Source organism: Aspergillus affinis (assembly GCF_023601865.1).
Source record: "Aspergillus affinis strain CMG 70 chromosome Unknown NODE_29_length_302309_cov_84_903329, whole genome shotgun sequence".
In the NCBI taxonomy this organism is placed as follows: domain Eukaryota; kingdom Fungi; phylum Ascomycota; class Eurotiomycetes; order Eurotiales; family Aspergillaceae; genus Aspergillus; species Aspergillus affinis.
The window spans coordinates 162,406-182,488 of NW_026515810.1; the positions used below are offsets into that span (position 1 = coordinate 162,406).

A 20,083-nucleotide genomic window follows, 5' to 3' on the forward strand; every position below is an offset into this window, starting at 1 on the left:
AAGAAAAGGTGGACGTAGAGATGGCGAAGAGGACGGGGGTGTTTGGGCGGTGGAAACAAACGGAAGGATGGAAAAATTCGGCGGGATTTAGTCCGCGTTCCTGCCCCAGGCACTGAGGCACTGAGGCATTGAGGCACCGAGGCCTTCGACGCTAGGGGCCTGGGGCCGGAAGTCTGGGCACCTCAGGCCGACAGTCACATGTCCCGAGCAGAAAAGCTTCACTTCTTTTTTGGGTGAATTTTGCTTTTCCCCGCAGACGATCAGAGCGCGCTGGCTTCATGCGGGTCCTTCGCTGTTCTTGAGCTCTTGTGCCTGGCTCTCCTCGCCTCGCCTCTCCTCCACTGCTCCTTCTTTATTCCTTCCCTCCCTCCTTCCTCTCTTCCTCTCTTTCTCGCTCTCTCCTCTTTCCCCTCACCGCCCGCGATGACCTTGCTGAATGCATATGACGTCTCTGTTGGATGGCAGCTCTCGGTATGTCTACTGCCTACTTCTCAACCCCATCCCTCCTCGTGTTCGGTCCCATATCTGCAGGGATTCCTTTGCAATTCCCCGGAGAGGAAGGTCTGAGGACCCTCGCTCGTACGGATGCTCATGCTTTGATAGACGATATTCCGTGGATAGATTCCATGGCACCCTCAACTTACTCGCAGGACCATACGGACCCCCAGCCTCCGACGGTCGCTGCCTTTTCTCCCACCACCATTTCCGGCTCGTCCTTGACATCCAAGCAACGTTCCAGCATCATTGTTCACCGTAAATCTCCGCTGCTGGTAGCCACTCCGCCGCCCGTCACGCGAGCGTTGGCCTACTCGCACCCGTTCATTTTACCCCTGAATAAACTGGTGGGCTTGTTGACCTGGACCAGCGGCGATGCATGGCAGAGCTTCCTCCTCGTGTCGGCCTTTTGGGCGATAGTTCTATATGGCGACGCCATCATTCTATTTGCCGGCCCGCCGTTGCTCGTAACCGGCCTCATCCTGGGCATGTACTGGAGGCGCTATTCTCCCCTGTCATCGAGAGCTTTCTCCGGGGACAAACCGGGCCATCAAAGAGTTGCTTCCGATGGCTCCCTGCGCCACCATGACAGCCTTGATGAAATCGTGGAAACCATGCGCACCTTTACCACGCGGTGCAATATCTTGTTGGAGCCCCTTTTGGAGCTGACTGACTTCCTGTCCACTCAAAGGACTGCCACCTCTGCCACCACCAGACCGGCTCTCACCACTCTCTTCTTCCGCATCCTGTTCGTGACCCCAATCTGGGTTGCGTTGACTCTACCTCCTTTACATCTCATCACTACTCGTCGTGTCATCCTAATTGTAGGCACCGTCATCCTCACTTATCATTCCCGCCCGGCGAGGGTGTCACGCGTTATCCTCTGGCGATCCCTAACGGTCCGCCGCATATTTTCCATAGTCACGGGCCTTTCATTCGCGATGAACGTCGACAAAATGTCATCGCGAACGCAGAGCCATGGTCATGCCATGAACATTGCAACCCGGCGACACAGAGATTCCTCAGGCGTGCGCTTTACCTTCATAATATATGAAAACCAACGTCGATGGCTTGGAATAGGGTGGACCTACTCTCTGTTCCCCTCAGAACGTGCTTCATGGACGGATGAGCATCTGAACCATGTTCCCGCCAAAGACGAATTCGAGCTGCCCGAAGTGCAAAATGGCAGCGCCAAGTGGCGCTGGGTAGAGGGCAGTGAGTGGCGCATTGAAGGTGCCGACGAGTCACACAGCAAAGCAGACGCTAAAACCTCTGATGGCGGTGGTTGGATCTACTATGATAACAAGGTTAGTCCTTACTCCCTTACATCAATGTTCCACCATGCTGGTACCGTTAGCTGACTGTAGGGACACCTTTTAAAAGTGGAACGACGGTCGTCGTGGCCAAGATGGCTGGGATCGATATACTCGGCGCAGAAAATGGTGTCGCGATGCCGAGCTGGTGGAAATCCCTTTAGGATCGGAGAAAGCATCTGCAGAGGCTACGTCCGGCTTAACCCAGGCATTCGAGCAGCAGAAACAGAAGGAATCCGGCGTTCTTGACGTTTCAACAGCCGATGCTGATTCCCAGAGTCTCGCCCCGTCTACCTCCTCCAAAACGCGGAGACGGCGGTGGTTTGGGAGCTCGAAGAGTGTAAGCGACAAAGCCAGCAACATCTCCTCTGCACCAACAGCCTCCAACAATAACTCGTCCGTAGATCTCGGCAGAATAACGTCGGCTCCTGGTTCCAACCTCGGCAAAAGCACCTCCAGGCCGATCAGCATCCCGGCCCGAAAACTATCCAATTATTCCCGGAGTTCCAGCGGCAGTCATGGCTTGGATGGAAGTGCGCAAGGAAGTAACGCTACCAGTGAAAGTACAAGTATGCGAGAAAAAGAGATTGCCCACGCGCAAGATCATCTCGATCGCTGGGGTACTCGAGCTGCTGGGGGCACTGAACGGGCGGAGCGAGAACTGGGCTTGGGGGACGAGGTTAATATGGGATTAAGTTGATACCTTTCGTAACGAAAATATAAATTGGTCAAGTGATTTTGAAGAGGATTTTGGGCACTAGACTCGGGAACATCGACCATTATAGTTGCCGAATGTTTCATAGTGTTAATATATTCATGCCAAGAATGAAACTCGACGGCGAGAAGATCACCATCCCACGTAATAGATACAAAGAAAAAATTTTATACATCAAGAATGACAGTAATCTGATTGCCGGGTACATGTTCTTTCAATACTCCTCCGAGAATGCCACCCTAGGCAAGTATCAAACCCCATTTCAATTGCTCCAATACATCCAACCAATGCATATGCGCCCCATGCCACAGGATTCTCAACAACTCCTTGGCTCGCTTGACATTCCCAATCCCGAAATTAGCCTCTAGTTTTGTAAGTGACTCGATGACAAGTTCTCTAGCCTCAGGGTCCTGGGTTTCGCAGCCAGTGATAAAAAGAGGAAAAGTGAGAGCAGAATATTCGCAATGTTGATCGAGTGGAAAGGATTTGATACGCTCTAAGCAACGCTCGAGAGCTTCATGCTTTGACAAGGTAACCAAATCCGGCCACGACGAGGGTAGACACTGGGTAGTGTGGTCTTGACTACTCATTCGATTCAAAGTGGAGTGGAGATAGATGTATGCCGCGTCACGAAAGCACTCGGCCACCATGCGAAGGCGACGCAGAGTAGCCTCTGTTGTTCCTCGGGGTACTGTGTAGTGCGTTGCGGTATGGGTCCAGTCGCGGAGAGATGTGTCTCTGAGGGGTTTCATTTAGCTTTCCGGTTCCTTGTGGCATCTCTCCCTTTCCGGCGGGGTGAACTTACATCGTATGTATCTCCAATCCCAAAGCCACTGGATCCTGACTAAGAAGAGGCAGGTCTGCAATCCGCGCACATAACTTGATGATCTCTTCAGTATAGCCAATATAAATGTCTAGCTTGGTGAAACTGAAGTTTTCTGCCCCGGGGATGAGGGTAATTTGCCGGCGATTGGTGATTTTGGCCACATTGTGCGCGTACAAGAAACTATAGCGACGTAGTGTCAGTGTCCATGAGTCGCCTCGAATACTTCAAAGGGAGAATATTCCATACAGTCCCCAGAGAAAATCTGCTGTGTCCTTGTCAAACGAAGCCAACCCGCCGCGGGAGATGACTAGCTTTTCCAGGGCATCCAAATGAACCGCCCACTGCTTGACGCTCCCCCGCACTATTTCATACTTGCAGAGTAAAGCCACAGCTAAGATCGACTCGTCAGGAAATTTCTTGCGCGGAAATTCGGTTAGCGCAGAGCGCAGTCCGCTCATTGTACGGATGTAGTAATTGGCCGCGGCGTTCTGAGCATCCAGGCTGTTTTGAGAGCGGTTTGCAAGGTGAACTGCGGAAACGGCGCACAGCGCCTTCATCAAGAGGGGAGATGAAAAAGCTCGGGGAATAATCAATGATCGTAGCGGATTTTCATCACTTTCTAGATTGGCCAGTAGTTTCGAACCTTGCTCCATATGGTATTGAAGATAGTGGGTTTCAAGAGTCGACAGGTGGCTGAGGTGCCCGGGGGGTTTTGGAGAGACCACTGAAAGGTCTTTCATTGACGCATCATTGGATGCAGCGTCATCATTCTCGTTAAGATCACTGATCTCAGTACTTGGCGAACGAGTCTCAGTGTAGCCGGAGTTCAACGGAGAAGAGGCGGCAGACGATACATGGCAGATGGACAAGGAAGATCTGGAAAAATCCCGGGATTCCATGGATGCCGGAGAGCAGACTGACATAGGCGATTCACTGAGTCTTCGTCGCTTTGGTGGCATGGCCGACTGAAACACATGGGCCGACGGGTCTAGGGGTTGCGCCCACATTGAGCCGTAGCCTTCGCAGGTGAACCCCAATCGCACGCAGTTGCGGCAGCTACTCATCCAAATTAGGCAAGCTGACCGGTGAGCAATGTGGAACTGCGGTCTATATTTACCTGGGTTTTGCTTCATCACATCGTTTTCGGCGCCTCTTGCACGTCAAACAACCCGAGCGAGTCCATTTTGCACCGGTTCTTCTAGATCTTTTATTTGTGGAGGTTTGAGCATTGTCGCTTTGGGAAACACTCGAGGGAGTGCTAACGGCAAATTGATTCATGCTGAGGATTTATGCAGATGTACAGTAGATCATCGCATGCTAATCTTATCGTACCTATAGGCGGGGTATACTGTAGCAGGAGATATTGCACCGGCTGCGGACCATTGGATTCACGGGGTATACCCAATCGGAACCTTGCTTATGGGGGCTTTGGGGGAATCATTATCGTCTCGGAGTAAGTGGATGGAGTAAGTCGCAGTAGTTAGCAGTTAGCAGAAGCAGTCAATCAGAACAAATTCCGCCGCGATCCCGTGACCCTGGGGCAGTCACGGGAGGGGGCGACCAGCACTAGGCCTGAAGAGGAATGGCAAGGAGATCGTGACCACCGACCTCATGTGATTCGCTGGCGATGACCAACTCGCAATTCTCCTGGCGAAAGTGCCCAGACTTACTCAGTGGCCAAGATGTTTAGCGTCAGTCCATTAAACGCGCCCCACCGCCGGCGGTTACTTGGCCCAAAATGGCATGTCCATCCAGCCCATGGTGGAGGAGCCTCCTCACAATCCATACTTCCGTGTCATCGCCGTCCTTTCCCCGGCGGAACAAGGCGAGCATGTTTCTATATAAAGGGCTAGAAGGCCCTCATCCAAAAGGGTCATTCAAGCAACTTCTCTGGACCTCTCTTCTTCATCCTTCTGCTCTACATACCTACCAACACCATGGTGCTTCATCCATTCGATCCTGTCACGCCTGAAGAGATTCGGCTGGCTGTCCGGATCTTGGAGGCTGCTTTCCCAGGCATTCCCCTTCGGTACAACAGAATTGATATCTCGGAGCCTATCAAGAAGGATGTTCTTCCATATATCGAGGCCGAACGGCTGAGAAAGCCTTTGCCACCCAAACCAGCGCGTCTTTTGTATTCTTACTTCCACCGTCTTGACAGCGGGGTGTGCTGTAAGACTTTAATCAATGCAGACACTAAATCAATCATCTACACGAAAGAACTTCCAGAGGGGGTGCAGGTAAGCTCTCTCTCTCTCTCTCTCTCCCTTTCCCTTGTCCCACTCCGCCATATTGCTTGATGTCCTCCCGCTTACAATTCCCTAGCCACCGATGGATGTCGACGAACTGGCCGATATTGAACGGGTATGCATGGAACACCCAGCAGTTCAGGCCGAGATCGAGAAACTTAAATTGCCACCGGGCATGTCGGTGTGCAACGACCCCTGGATGTACGGCACCGATAACGACAACGAAAAGCGCCGGCTGTTCCAATGCTTCATGTACATGGTTGCGGTGGACCACCCCGAAAATAACCATTATTCCCTGCCGTGCAAGTTCTGTCCTGTTTTCGACGGTCCCACTAAGAAATTGGTGCGAATCGATTATCTCCCGGGTGGTGTAGACGCTGCTACTGTCGAGACCCAACCATGGAAACCTGTCAAAACGGTTCAGTATGCACATGACCTCTTGGACGAACCCCTCCGCCAGGACCTCAAGCCGTACATTGTACAGCAGCCGGAAGGACCGTCATTTTCTGCAGACGGTAACTCCATCTACTGGCAGAAGTGGCGATTCCGAGTGGGGTTCAACAACCGCGAGGGAATGGTTATCCATAACGTGACCTATGATAACCGCAATGTCTTCTATCGCCTGTCGGTCTCAGAAATGACTGTTCCCTACGGAGGTGAGTAAGCTTGCGTGGAAGATGGCCATATCCCTGATGCTAATCAATGCTCCCTTGTTTGTTAGACCCTCGGGCGCCTTATCATCGCAAGCAGGCCTTCGATGTTGGGGATGTTGGTTTCGGACTCAATGCCAATCAGTTGTCGCTGGGGTGTGATTGTCTAGGCCACATTAAATACTTCAATGGTTACAGGGCAGATGCGAAGGGAAACCCGATCCTTCTGCAGAATGTTATTTGCATGCACGAACAAGACAACGGCCTCCAGTACAAGCACACCAATTACAGAACTGGGACTGCCAGTGTTTCGCGTAACCGCCAGCTTGTACTCCAGATGATCTGCACCGTTGCAAATTACGAGTATATCTTCGCCTACATTTTCGACCAGGCGGCCAATATCGAGCTTGAAGTCCGCGCGACTGGAATCCTGTCAACGGTCCCCTTCGACAACGAAAACGGAGAAACCGTCGCTTGGGGTACCAACGTTGGTCCGGGAGTCATGGCTCCCTTCCACCAGCACATGTTCTCCATGCGAATTGACCCGGCCATCGATGGCTTCAAGAATACCGTCTATTACGAGGACAGCGTTCCACTTCCCGAGGATGAGAACAACCCCTACCTTGTCGGATACACAACCGAGCAGACTGTTATTCGGAACTCCAGCAGTGCGAATACCGACGTCAATCGCCATCGGGTCTTCAAAATCCGCAATGACAACGTCATCAACCCCGTAACCTACAAGCCCATCTCATACAAGCTGGTAACGGTACCCAGCCAGATGTTGCTCCTGAGCAAGAACGCCATGGGCTACCGCCGGGCCGAGTTTGCCAGCAAACCCATCTGGGTCACCAAATACCAGGACGATGAACTGTTCGCCGCCGGCGAGTTCACCAACCAGAGCACCAAGGCCCATGGTGTTGAGACCTGGGTGCAACGGAACGACAAGACCGAAGACGAAGATGTGGTTCTATGGCACTGTGAGTATATATATATACATGACTCGAGAATCTCGGACTTGAGAAAGAGAGACCAGCATAACTAACGATTGCATTGTTTAGCATTCGGCCTGACGCATAACCCCCGAATCGAAGACTTCCCCGTCATGCCAATGGAGCGAATTAGCATGATGTTACGACCTGACGGATTCTTCACTAAGAACCCGGCGTTAGACGTACCCGCATCGACTCAGTCTTTCAACAAATCCACTCTCCATAGAGAACCGGCGAAAGCTGACGCTTCATGCTGTTCTAGTGCCGGGGGCAGCAAGGCTAAGCTCTACAAGCGAATGGACTAGGAACTTATCATCACAGTTCACTAGTCGGTCTAGCAAGCCATTCGTTGGCTTTTATGACAAGGCCTTTTTTGTTGTATGATGAACATATGTAGCACAGCGAGCCTTTCTCTTATTGTACATAAATGATACCAGAAAAGAAAGGAGCCAGAATTGGTCGCCATCCATAATTACATATCAGATTGTCTATCTCTCATTAGTACATACATCTCTTCTGGTAAAGATTTACCACCCGCTTGCCCGTGATCGAGCGAAAACGGGTTCTAAACCAGAAGCATCTCACACGAAGCGGGTTCCTGACAACTGATTGCCCGAATTTCCATTCCTTGCTTCTTAATCTTGCTAATAAATCGGAGTCTGTTCGATCCATTCTTCGGTTTGATTCACCAAGCCCCGGGGGCTATGTAACGGGCCCTTGCGCCAAAAGGCGAGAGCCCGAGGCAATTTATCAGATTACTGACGTTCAAAGTAGCACTGACGCGCCTAGTGAGACGTTGCATTTACGCCTTGTTAGGAACGTGAGCGCTGGGGCGGGCGCCGTTGCCCACGTTCTGAGCAGCGGCCTCACGAGCCGCGTTAAGGCCGAACTGGTTTTGGATGCCTTCAACGCGGTGAGTAGAGTTGATGTTCTTGACCAGAGTAAGCTGCCAGCAGGTAGCACCGCCCTGGCGGGAGGTGATGGTGGAGGAGGCCAGGAAGTATTCCCAGATCTGTACGCGGTTGATTAGAACATAACTCGAAGAAACCTAGGGATTTCCCCATCATCCGGGGGTTATACTCACGCGGAACCATCTTTTGCCGTACTTGGCTTCGACCTTCTCACGGTTACCCATCCAGTTGCGGTACCAGCGCCAGAGAGTGGCAGAATAGTGAACACCAATGGTATCAACAGCCTTGATCTCGAATCCAGCGGCCTCAAGTCGGTCGACGACGAAACCCAGGGGAGTACTAGCGTCAGCACCGGGGAAGATGTACTTGTTCATGAAAAGACCCCAGATCAGATCCTCGTACTGCCAGGACTTGCGGATACCAGCGATCTGCAAGAAGAAGACACCATCGTCGTCCAGCATATCGTAGACCTGAGACAAGAAAGTGCTGAAGTGACGCACACCGACGTGCTCGGCCATCTCCAGGCAAGTGATCTTCTTATAGCCGCCATCCACACGAGGAGCATCACGGTAGTCCAAACACAATACACGGCTCTGGGAGTCTTCAATGCCCGCGGTGCGAAGACCCTTGTTACCCCAGGCAGTCTGGTTACGACCGAGCGTGATACCGGTGACTTGGGCGCCGTAATGAACCGAAGCGTACTTAGCGAGGGTACCCCAGCCACAACCCAGGTCGAGGATGGTATCACCGGGCTTCACACCGATCTTTTCGCAAACGACAGCCAGCTTGTTATCCTGAAGCTCCTCCAGGGTTTCTTCCCTGTTGACATCGCCAATGAGACCAGAGGTGTAGATCATGCGGGGACCCAAGAACCAAGCGTAGAAGTCGTCGCCCCGGTCGTAGTGGTCTCGCACCTGCTCTTCGTCTGGGAGGTAACGACGTTAGAAAATCTTCCTCGAACTTTCGAGGTACTTTGCCTCGGAAAGATGATCTCACCTTGAGAGCGGGAGTGAACGAGCAATTCGGGAATGAAGCCGAAGAGGAAGTGCTTGAAGAGACCCATGGTGAAGCGGAAGTTGGCCCAGTCGTGTCGGAATTCGAGCATCTCCAGGGCATCACCCTTGAAGTCAACCTCGCCGTTGAAGTACTTCTCGTAGAAGACCTCCATGGGGACCTTGCTCTTTCCGTGGTACGTGGCGCGGTCATGCTCGCTGTGGAAATCCAGATAGTGCTCAACGGGGCGACCGGCATACTTGGCCTTCTCGTTCTTGCGGGGAGAGATGGAAGAAGCCACGGACCAAAACACCATCAGGATGGGGATGGTGGTGAAGATGGCAAAGAAGATGGTGGTGTAGAAACCTCCACCGACCTGGCGAGCCGAGTACCAGGGGACGAGGAGAAGCAGGGAGAACAGCAGGATGTTGGAGAAGCTGTCACTGCCAGCCGAATCCGCCGGGACGGGGGCATTTTTGATGGCGGGGTACTGTGCCAGGATATTCCAATGGTTAGCCCTATCTGGAGATGATGGATTCCGACGGAATGTGCCATGATTGAGCTCCCCAAAGACTTGCAATTGGGGGCATGGCGTTCGGGACCTACCGAAGTTGTCCGCACACCGCAGTCCTCAGCTGGGGTGGTACAGGGGGCGGCCGGAGTCTGGATGAACTCGAAGTCCTCCAGAGACTCGGGGTGAATATTTGTCGCCATGACTGGGAAGAATTGGCGGCAAAATTGGGGTGGAGGGGGTTTAGGGGAGAGAGGAAGAAGGAAAAGAGAAGAGAGTAGGAAGAAGCAAGAGTGTCCGGAGCTGGGCCAACGGGGCCGGGGGAGATCCGCTGACGGGGGCAGCCACCAAGGCGAATTATTTCGGAATTGTAACGCGACCGTTGTGCTACAGCATTACAGATTACTACAATTAGCTGGAGCTTCCAGGGTTGGGCGGCCTCGACTTTGTTTTTGTGATTTTTAATCGTATTTGTATTTTTATTGTTCTTTTTCTCTTTCTGGTCGGGAGCGGTGAAGTACCTCAGAAGTACCTCCTGTCCGCGGCCAAAATACAGGTACCTGGTCCGTACCGTATGATTACACCTGTGGAACTGCAAATTGCAAAATGCACCAGAATCGAATAGAATAACATAAACTAAAGCCCCATACACTGTTGGGTATATCCATGGATACATCAATCCAGGACAAGCTGGTGTTGGTCGTAAAAGAAAACAATAATAACGTCATACACATTATGAAACGCCCCGATGCCTCCCTGCCCTTCCGAGAACCCGACCCCCGATGACCATTCGTGCGCCGCAATGAGAATAAACCGTAAGAGTTAACCTGGGAAATAAGGATGACCCGATTTTACAGAGTCAGCTGGAAATTCTGCGTTTCTTCATCTTCTTCATAGGTCGGAAGCTCGGTCTCGACTTCCGCAGACACCCCGTCCGTTTCGAACTCGCCAAAGTCCGCATCCAAGACGCTGTCAGAAGGTGCCTTGTCGGGCTGCACATAGGTCTCCGGCGACAGGATTCCCTTGTGGACAGGCTGCGCTGTGGCATCGGAAGGAGTGCCATGCAATCTCGACGACACGTCCCGACCTTTGGTATATCCGACGGTTGTTCGAGAGCTCGCAGTCGCCGCCGTATGGCGCATGGACGATGGATTGGTAGGAGCGCGTGGCTTTTTCGACGAAAACAGAGATGAAGTCACTCTCGGTTTGATCTTGGGATTGACGGCCTGCCTCGTTCGTGGAAGGGAACGGTCGGTTCCCGACAAAGCCGCGGCAGCATCCCGGGCACGCACAGTCGAGAGATTGCTGGTCTGCTTGATCCTCGTACTGGGAGCTCGCACTCGACGGGCCCTCGAGGCATCCTTCCGGAGCGACTCGTCGCGTTGCTCCGCTCCGCTGGCTTCCTCAAATCCGATATTTGCAATTTGTTCGAGAATCATCTCATCCATCATCCTGTCGCACGCGATTGAACCCTCCTGCAGTTTGCGATCTCTCTTCGTAAGACCGTCATTTCCAACCTCATTATCTCCATACACGCTCTCCAGACCAAGCGCAAGATTCTTCGGGTGAAATTGAGGGAACGTGGTATCGTACGTGATATCGTCGGGAATATCGGGGAGCTCTGTAGGTCGTTAGCGACGGGAAAGCTCCTGTGGGCAGGGAGCAGAGCGATGGCCTACCTTTCGGTTTAGGCGGCATATATTCAATGTCAGGAACATCGTCCTGGGCCGGTTTATCCTGAATCTTTGTTTGGCTCTGCTCGACCAAGGGAGTAAACTTTTTCACTCTCTGCGTGGAGCCTCTTTTCGTCGTTCTTTCCGGCTTCACGGTCCCTGCGGGAGGGGCGGGAGTCTGTAATCCCTTGGCTTTCGCATTGGTCGTTTTCATACCCAGAGGGGCGCGTTGACGAGGGTCTGCTATACAATGCCGTTAGCTGCGCGAAGTCATAGTCAAAAGCATCCAGCTTGCTGCGGTATGGCCTTGTCCTTGCTAAGCATACCCAGTGGTGTGACAAATGCATCCTTGACCGACAGCTTCCCATTTTCCTTTTGTTTACCGGTACCCTTCACGGTTTTCTTCCCAAAGGCCAAGGGGTCGTTCTCATCATTCAGCGGGACTTTAAAGGGCGTTTTCGGAGCTCGAGCTCCCGGAGTTTTCGGCTGCAGCTGTTGGTTCAGAGGCTTGGAGGCGGCGACGGTTTGATGGGCATGTGCCAAGTTCTCTTGATCCCGAAGAGCCAGCATGGCGGCGGCTATGCGACGAGTTGTTTCATGCAACGGGATGAGGTGGATCGATATTGAGGGAGAGATGGGACGACGGGTGAATGGTGGGATGAGGATGCGGTGAGGATGGAAGTTCCCTTGGGTGATTCTAGATTGGCAGGTGTTTTTGTCGACGGTTGCCCGTGGAGACGCGGGAGGCTCCCGGGGCGTCTCCTTCCCAATTCCATGGGACGGACAGCGCGGAAGGAGTCCCTAGAGTCCCTAGGTAGTCCGGAGGTACCCTAGGACTACCGTAGGTAAAGTAACAATACTGTATGACGGGCGTACCGGGAGAGGTGCTGACTCAGGGGGCTCCCGTGACTGGTAAGTACCTGACGGCCCGAAAGGGTTTAGAGCGGCTGACCGCCAGGCAGTCGGTCTCTTTCTCTCTCTCCACTTGGTCTTTCCCTTTATTATTTCCCATCATTTTCTCCTGGTTTCTCGCTGGCGAAAGCCTTTCAGTCCCGTATATCTGCCGCTGCTACATCTCCATCTTCTTCAATACATACTTTCTCGCTCCCTTGCATAGACCTCTTTCTCATCACTCACCATGGACAAGATCAAGGAAGTGAGTTGACATTCCCCTTCCCTCCCCCCTTCGGCGGGGTAGCTTGGAAGCTCCTAGAAATGCACATGCACATTCCGTTGTCCCGACTGCCCCGTCCCCTATTTCCTATCTTTTGGCCACCTCATCCATACCAGAGATGGGTTACCTGCCAACTCGTTGAGATCATTTTTGGTCCCGGTCTCCAGTATCGAAACTAACAGATAATGTTCTAGAGAATGAACAACCTCCGCCTGGAGGCTGACGATGCCCAGGCCAAGGTTGAGGAGTTGAAGACCAAAGTGAGGACGCTGGAACAGGAGAACCTTGCCAAGGAGCAGGAAATCACATCCCTCAACCACCGAAACCAGCTCTTGGAGGGTGAGGTGGAGAAGCTGGAGACCTCCGTGAAGGAGGCCAAGGACTCTGCCACCCAGAGTGCCCAGCACGACACCCAGAACGAAGCCCTCCAGAGACGCCTGCAGCTTCTGGAGGAAGAGGCTGAAGAAGCCGATCGGAATCTGCGCGAGACCAACGAGAAGTATGCCTCCCTGGATCAGCCCCTTATTTACCTTACGTGGGACCACGTTGCTGACAATGCCCGCGTGGTAGACTCCGTCAAACCGACGTCAAGGCCGGCCACTACGAGCGTAAGGTCCAGGCCCTCGAAGCCTCTCGTGACCAGTGGGAGAGCAAGTACGAGGAGATGGCCAAGAAGCACGCCGAACTAGAGAAGGATCTCCACGACCTCGAGGTCTCCATCAGCAACGTCTAAGTACGGACTATGGGTACGGGCGTAGAGTTTATCTGGAAATATTCGATTCGACCTTGATTCCAACAGACTTCCTTTTCAGTTGCCTGCGTATTGCAGTTTCATTTACTGCCATCCGTCGACGGGAGAGCCGGCTGGACGTATTGCCTCCTGTGCATTGGCGGGACTTGTTGCTATGCCGCTTGTCTGTCCTATTTGTCCCCATTCTATTTTGAACCAAACATATACTTTCTCATGGAAAGGTACATAGAACATATTTAATTGAATTGCCGCCGGGGTTGTATCCGTGCCCGGCTGATTAACTCTGTACTTCATCCTCGCTCTCGCCGGGCCTGAGCCTTCTTGTGGTTCGACTGGCGCTGCTTTGCCCGCGTCAGCTTGCGATCCTCCTTGCTTTCGTACCGGAACTTTTTCTTCTTCTTCTTCGGGGCCTTGTTATCGGATATCCGCTTCTTTGTCGGTTCCGCCGACTGTTTGATCTCGGCTTCGGGCGCCGCCTCTGTTTGCTCGTCCGCTTCACTCGAGTCGTCATCCTTTTGAGACTTCAACAAGCCTTCTCTTGAAGGATCCATCTCTTCCACTGTCACCGTCGTGTATTTGTCCTCGTCGATGTACTCTGCTTCGTAATCCACCGCCGGCGGCTCTGCAAATCCTTCCCATTCCTGATTTTCCTCCTCGTCATCACTGCCAGATTCGGACTCGTCGCTGCCACGATTCTCGTCGTTGATCTTCTTTAATTGCTTTCTATGCTCTTCGATCGCACGCTGGAATCCTTCGGTTCGTTCTTGCCGAATCTAAACGGAGAGCACACATTAGTCCTCAGGCTTACTTTGGCCCGCGTTGTCTCAAGGCGGGCATGATGACTTCGTAACGAACCCGTTTTCTTTGCTCTCTCTGCGCTTCTTTATATTTTTGCTCTGCCACTTCCTGCGCATGTTTCACCCGTTGTTGCTTTCGTTTGCGAAAGCCCGTTAGGAATGAATGGCGGGCGTCGGGATCGAAATTGATCTCCTCGGTCTTGCTTTGCACTTTTCGCCGTTTCGCCACAGGTCCCATGGTTCTTACAACCTCCTATTATAGACGGTAATTGAGAGGGAAAGAAGAAAAAGTAACAGGAAAAGGAACGCAAAGTAAATAGACACCAGGAGGGGGAGCGTAAATGTATTGGGGAATAATAGAAGTTTTTTCTTTCTTTTTTTTTTTTCTCTGGGCCAAGCTAAGGTCCGCCGCCTTGTCGGGCGGCTCGACCGCCTCCGAGACCAACGGCACCAGCCTGGCTCCAACCATCATTCTGCGGCTTCTCGGACAGCACCGCGCCTGTCTAGATACTCCCAGGCACCATACATACGACCCCTTTCGCCACGATGCATTTGGGTAGGCTCTCGCTGCTTGCTGTTGGAGCAGCAACTGTCAACGCCTTCCGGGACACCTCCCCCTTTTTCCTAGCTTCGACTTCCGAGTGGGTTGTGACCTCACCAGCTTCTCCGAACACCGCAGCTAACAAGCTTACTCTGAAGGATCCTAGCCTCTTCTGCCCGACTGAAAACCGCGACGTCGTTGTTACAGGACCTTTCTTCTGAGCTCAGCTCCTGTCCTTCGGACTACTATGTCATCGCCTCTCAACCCGGTGTGCATAGCACCGATTTCTCTAACCGCAAGTCCGCACCCCGCCTCGGCGCGAAGATGACGGGGAAGGATAAGGACATCCGGTCGACGATGACAATCCATGAGGTTGCTGGCGTGCTGGACGCGAAACAGATCCAGAATGTCCTTGAGCGGGAGTGCGGCGCCCAATCCACGGTCGTCGATAAGGCTTGTGAGTACCTCGAATCCGATTGAGAGATGCGTAATGAGACTAATGCAAGTTCTTAGCTGGCTCTCCTCCTTCGGATCTGGGATCCGCTCCCCGCGTCCTGCTCATTGACTTTCCCGTCCTTTCCTCGGGATCTGATCGAGCCCAGCAACTTGTAGACAACGGTTTGTCCCACCCATGGTTCGGTGATAACGAGGCCGGAATGTTTGCTAATGCTTGACTGCAGATGGACTTTTATCCGACATCATTGAGCGGCTCCCCGAGTCAAAGAAGTATTCTATCCTATATGTGACATCGCCAAGGGAGTTCGACGAGTCCGATCCCAGCCTCTATCAGTCAGAAAGCAACCCTTACCAGGACCCCATCCATATGGATCTAAAGCGTGACCATTCGGTGAGGGCTCGTCAGGTAAAACCCGCCTCCAACAAATCATTGTTTCAAGAATACCAGTACTTCACACCCGGTACGTTTTCGCCCGCTCCACGCGGTTCCTTGGGGATATCATGAGAGTGTCCCACTTGCTTACTATGCGTAGGCATCTTCATGGGGTTGATGGCTTCCTTCGTCTGTCTGGCCATCTTGTATGTCGGTCTTAGTGCTCTCATGAGCTTACAGGTCCCCTATGCTGCCTTCGAGAAGGATAGCTCCTCGGCTGTGCAGAAGAAACAGCAGTGATTACAGTTGATGATGACGCCGGTTCTGTTTCTTTTTTCTTTTGGGCATTGTTTGGGGATAAGCATTGACGGCTTTTTCTTTACCATTGGATGTTTAGCTGTCATATAAACTGTATCTGTATGTTTCTGTGTTGTTGTCACTTTTCGTAGGAAGATGCATGAATGCATTACATATGCAACCCACATAAATATAGGCATCACGTGCCGGGTTCCGCCTCCGCAGTCGGTGCCTGGGGCATCCGGCGTGGGCACGGGCGCCAAAATGGCTCGTCTCTTCTCTTCTTTGCCTGCCCGCTGATCTCTGCGTCCAACTTGCATTCTCAGCTTTCGGGCCTGTCCCTCACTTCTTCGCCAGATTCCGCCCGGCATAAATCACTGGCCTGATGGTGGCAGTCCTTCATTCTGTCATCTGATCTATCTTAGACGCTCGTCGTCTCATCTCTACGTTGTTGATTGTTGACCCAGTGTTTGAGTGGAGCCTATCCGATAAAGATCTACGCCCCCATTGCCTGCCCGCCACCTACTGCGCAAGTCTTTCGTTAACTTGAACGTTGCGAAATTTTGCGACAATCTTTGATTTCGCCGCGGTTATCTCCGTTGAAGCGCTGGACACAAACCATCGACATCTACGTCCTCTTCGTCGAATCGGACCATATTTAAACTGGCCATGGTTTTTCTCCCTGTGGGCCCTCGCAAGGCCCGCCGACGCTCAGCTCTCGTGCTCGTGCTACTCGCTCTGATCATCTTTGCTCAATTATCGGTGGCTCAACGTACCAGTGACGATCGGGATCCAGCGACTACGACGGCCGACGATGCGAAAACCACCGACGCTGCGACCACTACCAATGCTGCGACCAGTAAGAGCGATGAAACTGCTACCACCCACTCGCGATCTAGGGATTCATCAGCGACGACAACCACCGACTCCGAATCGAAATCTACCGAATCTGCGAGTAGTTCTTCGTCATCCTCGACGAACAACCACCCCGTGGTGACGGTGCCGCCAACGAGCGATGCGCCCTACATGCAAAAGTCCGACACGCCTGAAGGCACCGTGTTCATTGCCGTCGGGGCAGCCTTGGGATTCATTGGACTTTCCGTTCTCGCCTGGCGTGGGCTTGTCGCATGGTCTGTGAACCGATCCGTCCGTCAGGCTGCGATCGCACATTCATCAGAAACAAAGGGGCTGCTTCACCACAAGAGGAAGAAGCGATCGAGCCATGCGCACGGAGCCCCACCCGCCGTATCGCTCGAGAAGATGAGTGGGAAACATCGTTCAAGCCACTCGCACCGCCGGTCGTCCAAAGTCCCCAGCTCCAACACCGGATTGTTCTTTTCGCCCACTGCCGGAATGCACAGCGGCGGAAATAGAGGCTCAAGCTATCTTCCCGCCGGATACTATGCTGCCGGAAACGCTGCCGCTGGCGGCGGCGGTTCGACTACTCGTTTCTCAACGTCCGACCTGTCGGGCATGGGTCCGCAATCTCAGGGCTATTCTCAACCCAGATCAGGTCCAAGCCCACCGGGGACGCCGCCTCACCCTGCAAGCGGTGCGTATGACCCTCATCATCATCCCAGCAGGCAATCGTACGTCGGTGCCTCTACTAGCAGTGTGAACCTCTCCTCTCCTCAGCCAGGAAGAACACCGAGTGCATACTTAGAGGATTTATTCGAGAACCACCCTCCTCAAAGACGGCCTTAGATTTGCTCTTTGAACAAATGCTTCGATGAGCCACGACAGCCTTGACGCGGTTTATCTATCGCTTTGGTACCCTTTTTCTTTCTTATGTTGAATCTTGGATCGTTCGCCTCCTGTCCATGTGCTCATATCTTGTATATCCTTCCAGCATCTTTCCTTCCCTATGAACCCTGTATCTAACCTCTTGATTTTGTGATATATTCGGCGACGGAGTTTATTGGAATAACGCTTAACGGTATTTTCTTTGGAAGACTTTGCATGATTATATTTTTGATTTTTCTTGATTTTGTCTTTTGGAGGTGAAAACGGGGCCCTTCTCATGTAATTAGTGATTATCCATCCAACCATCCCCCAGAAATCCCAATTATGAAAGAGAAAAAAAACAAGGACCGAAACGATCTTTTTTGTGCACAAAGCAGCTCCGGAACGCACTTGCCCATATGTTACAAGCTGAAAGGACAGTGAATATGAGTCTATCGGAAAGCTAGCCATCCCCTAGCTGAAGGTGTAGTTATATAGAGAGAAAAAAAAGGCGAAGGTGAAAAAAAAAAAGAACAAGCGATAGTCGGCTTCAAAGGCGTAGCAAATAATGACAGTAAAAAACAAGGCGTACGTAAGTCAACAATAACACTCGGTCCTGTCTACATGTAAATACAAGTCATGACATTTATTTTCTTTTCTTATCGAAGAAAAGGCGATTTTTCGAGGGTTCGGTAGATGTTGTCAATCGGCGTCTCGTTTGCCGTTGAACTCCCCGAGAAGGATATCGTCGGGTGCCGGCCCACGGTTGTTCCTGACTATTTGAGGGAGATGAAGTGTTAGCTCGACAGTTCGTGATGATCATTCACAAGGGTAGAAGGGGACTAACCCCATTCGGTCTCTACTCGGAGGAAAATCCACATCCATCGACGCGCAACCTCGAGGAACATCATGGTAAAAAGACCCCCCTCGGTCTCGGTGAGCCAGAGGAATCCTGGCACGAACCTAGAAAGCCATGCGAAACGAATTCCTAGATCCACCAAGATGGCAGCATAGTACTGCCGGTCGGAGAAGTAGCGATGGCGACGTAATCCATACGGATGGTCTGGGTCGAGGCGGGATGATGTGAAAAGGGACAGATCCCAATCCTTGGTCACATCCCAGTAGAAAGAGTAGGCAGAGTTGATAAAAGTGCAGAGGTATCTAAAACATCGATTAGTCGAATCGTTCCACGCCGCGCAGACCGCAGTAATACGTACAGGAGGCGGGATAGACTCATTTCACTATATCCGTACATCTCCAGGGGGTTGTAATTCCTCAATTTGGCGGAAAGAACGATGACGGGAAATGCAGTCGCATATTTCAAGGCGTTAGCCAGGTGCTGGAAGCCCGTACTTTCTCTCTTGGGGCCACTCCGACGGACCCGGATGTACTCGATTAAACATTGTCGAAGTCGGATAAGACTGGGAGCCGCAATGATGAGAGGGGTGAGATAGTCGTTGCCGCATTTTCGATGGGGCTTGGATGTGCTGGAGACATCAGATCCAAAGAACATGCAGAAGGTAACGACGAAGTCTCCCAAGACCTTAGCGTAGCTAGTCAGGGCGTCGGCCAAGAGAATGTCGCCAAATTTGCCATCCTGGGCCTCCGCTAGCCCACCAACACTGATTCGCCTCAAGGTGGTGAGTAGTCGGTGTCGTCCGGTTCGCGCAAGGCGATTGTACGGGAGAATGATAATGATGATGAAAATGAAGAGGTATGACTGGGGAATGTAATCCAGCGCTTCCACTCGTTCCTTAGATCCATGTGTGGCGGCCCAGAATATCAGCAGGGTTAAAACAAGGGGGACGGTCAGAAGGGTCGCTAAATGGTAGGTCGAGGAGTAATGGGGTCGTTGATGGGAAGAATGCCGGGCGGGATATCGAATAAGGGCAGGAACATCCTAGAAATGCAATCTGTCAGTTGGAATTCTCGTGGTCCAAGGTGGGGGAGGGGGACGGTTCACCCACAATATTTCTCTTCAGGAGATAATGCAGATTAACACCCCAGCCCCAGAAACCTAGTTGTAGAAATCAATATGGCGATCTGAAAGAGAGAGGCCGTTAAATTGGCAGAAGGTAGCATACCAGCAACCAGAATCACAGCCACGCGACAGGGGAATGAAAGGACAAGACTGATGTCGTCCAGTTGAGCATGCTGATCAGGACCCATATTCCATTGAAGCGGCGCCGGGAGATTCAGCACCTAAGCGGAGAGAAGGTCAAAGAAACAAGAACCAAAAAGCAAAAACCGAAATAAATGAAACGAAAAAGACAAAAAATAGAAGGGAGAAGAAGAAGGTAAGATAGGGCAAAAGAGCGACTAAAGGTGAGTCTGAAAACCGAAATACTCATTCATGACTAGCAGCCCAAAGGTGAAGAAGCTCAGGGACGATTTCAGAGTCCAGGCGGCTCCGCGCGGCATTCCTTGAGGCCACGCTTACCCGCTTGCGGCCTAGTCGCTCGGCTTCCAAAACGGGATCCATTGTGGTCACGTTAGTAATCACGTGAGTCAAGATCACGTGGATTCTGCCGAGGTCCCAATGGTCGACCCGCCGTCCGGGGTAGAGAGGAGAGACGGCGAGCGAGCGAGAAAGATAGCCGATGGCCGCCGCCGTCGCCGATGAAGCTATCCATCTCCCCATTTG

At 52.3% G+C, this 20,083-nt stretch overlaps 10 protein-coding genes across 10 annotated transcripts; 5 read left to right on the forward strand and 5 right to left on the reverse strand.

Moving 5' to 3' along the window:
• Positions 1-458: 458 nt before the first annotated feature.
• On the forward strand, positions 459-2,508 carry KD926_005755 (PEX28-32 family peroxisomal membrane protein; the record flags this gene model as incomplete). The annotated part of the gene is made up of 2 exons (XM_053098942.1): positions 459-1,802; positions 1,879-2,508. 2 exons carry the CDS (start codon positions 459-461, stop codon positions 2,506-2,508), a joined length of 1,974 nt encoding a protein of 657 aa, XP_052957236.1.
• Positions 2,509-2,762: 254 nt separating this feature from the next.
• Positions 2,763-4,356, reverse strand: KD926_005756 (fungal specific transcription factor domain-containing protein; the record flags this gene model as incomplete). The annotated part of the gene is made up of 3 exons (XM_053098943.1): positions 2,763-3,261; positions 3,329-3,529; positions 3,596-4,356. The coding sequence occupies 3 exons, from the start codon at positions 4,354-4,356 to the stop codon at positions 2,763-2,765; spliced, it is 1,461 nt and encodes a 486-aa protein (XP_052957237.1).
• A 930-nt stretch (positions 4,357-5,286) lies between these two features.
• KD926_005757 (amine oxidase) lies at positions 5,287-7,545 on the forward strand (the record flags this gene model as incomplete). The annotated part of the gene is made up of 4 exons (XM_053098944.1): positions 5,287-5,589; positions 5,675-6,254; positions 6,320-7,228; positions 7,310-7,545. The coding sequence occupies 4 exons, from the start codon at positions 5,287-5,289 to the stop codon at positions 7,543-7,545; spliced, it is 2,028 nt and encodes a 675-aa protein (XP_052957238.1).
• Positions 7,546-8,042: 497 nt separating this feature from the next.
• Positions 8,043-9,858, reverse strand: KD926_005758 (putative cyclopropane-fatty-acyl-phospholipid synthase; the record flags this gene model as incomplete). Its single annotated transcript, XM_053098945.1, has 4 exons — positions 8,043-8,252; positions 8,325-9,076; positions 9,148-9,634; positions 9,751-9,858. 4 exons carry the CDS (start codon positions 9,856-9,858, stop codon positions 8,043-8,045), a joined length of 1,557 nt encoding a protein of 518 aa, XP_052957239.1.
• Positions 9,859-10,506: 648 nt separating this feature from the next.
• Positions 10,507-11,898, reverse strand: KD926_005759 (uncharacterized protein; the record flags this gene model as incomplete). Its single annotated transcript, XM_053098946.1, has 3 exons — positions 10,507-11,276; positions 11,335-11,571; positions 11,655-11,898. The coding sequence occupies 3 exons, from the start codon at positions 11,896-11,898 to the stop codon at positions 10,507-10,509; spliced, it is 1,251 nt and encodes a 416-aa protein (XP_052957240.1).
• A 568-nt stretch (positions 11,899-12,466) lies between these two features.
• On the forward strand, positions 12,467-13,235 carry KD926_005760 (tropomyosin; the record flags this gene model as incomplete). The annotated part of the gene is made up of 3 exons (XM_053098947.1): positions 12,467-12,484; positions 12,697-13,001; positions 13,073-13,235. 3 exons carry the CDS (start codon positions 12,467-12,469, stop codon positions 13,233-13,235), a joined length of 486 nt encoding a protein of 161 aa, XP_052957241.1.
• Positions 13,236-13,543: 308 nt separating this feature from the next.
• Positions 13,544-14,288, reverse strand: KD926_005761 (rRNA-processing protein RRP17; the record flags this gene model as incomplete). Its single annotated transcript, XM_053098948.1, has 2 exons — positions 13,544-14,026; positions 14,109-14,288. 2 exons carry the CDS (start codon positions 14,286-14,288, stop codon positions 13,544-13,546), a joined length of 663 nt encoding a protein of 220 aa, XP_052957242.1.
• A 308-nt stretch (positions 14,289-14,596) lies between these two features.
• KD926_005762 (Ac45/VOA1 transmembrane domain-containing protein) lies at positions 14,597-15,720 on the forward strand (the record flags this gene model as incomplete). The annotated part of the gene is made up of 5 exons (XM_053098950.1): positions 14,597-14,691; positions 14,750-15,048; positions 15,105-15,209; positions 15,272-15,508; positions 15,581-15,720. The coding sequence occupies 5 exons, from the start codon at positions 14,597-14,599 to the stop codon at positions 15,718-15,720; spliced, it is 876 nt and encodes a 291-aa protein (XP_052957243.1).
• Positions 15,721-16,386: 666 nt separating this feature from the next.
• On the forward strand, positions 16,387-17,421 carry KD926_005763 (uncharacterized protein; the record flags this gene model as incomplete). Its single annotated transcript, XM_053098951.1, has 1 exon — positions 16,387-17,421. The coding sequence occupies one exon, from the start codon at positions 16,387-16,389 to the stop codon at positions 17,419-17,421; it is 1,035 nt and encodes a 344-aa protein (XP_052957244.1).
• Positions 17,422-18,141: 720 nt separating this feature from the next.
• KD926_005764 (EXS domain-containing protein) lies at positions 18,142-20,080 on the reverse strand (the record flags this gene model as incomplete). Its single annotated transcript, XM_053098952.1, has 6 exons — positions 18,142-18,215; positions 18,287-18,600; positions 18,657-19,339; positions 19,407-19,456; positions 19,524-19,641; positions 19,880-20,080. 6 exons carry the CDS (start codon positions 20,078-20,080, stop codon positions 18,142-18,144), a joined length of 1,440 nt encoding a protein of 479 aa, XP_052957245.1.
• Positions 20,081-20,083: the final 3 nt, after the last annotated feature.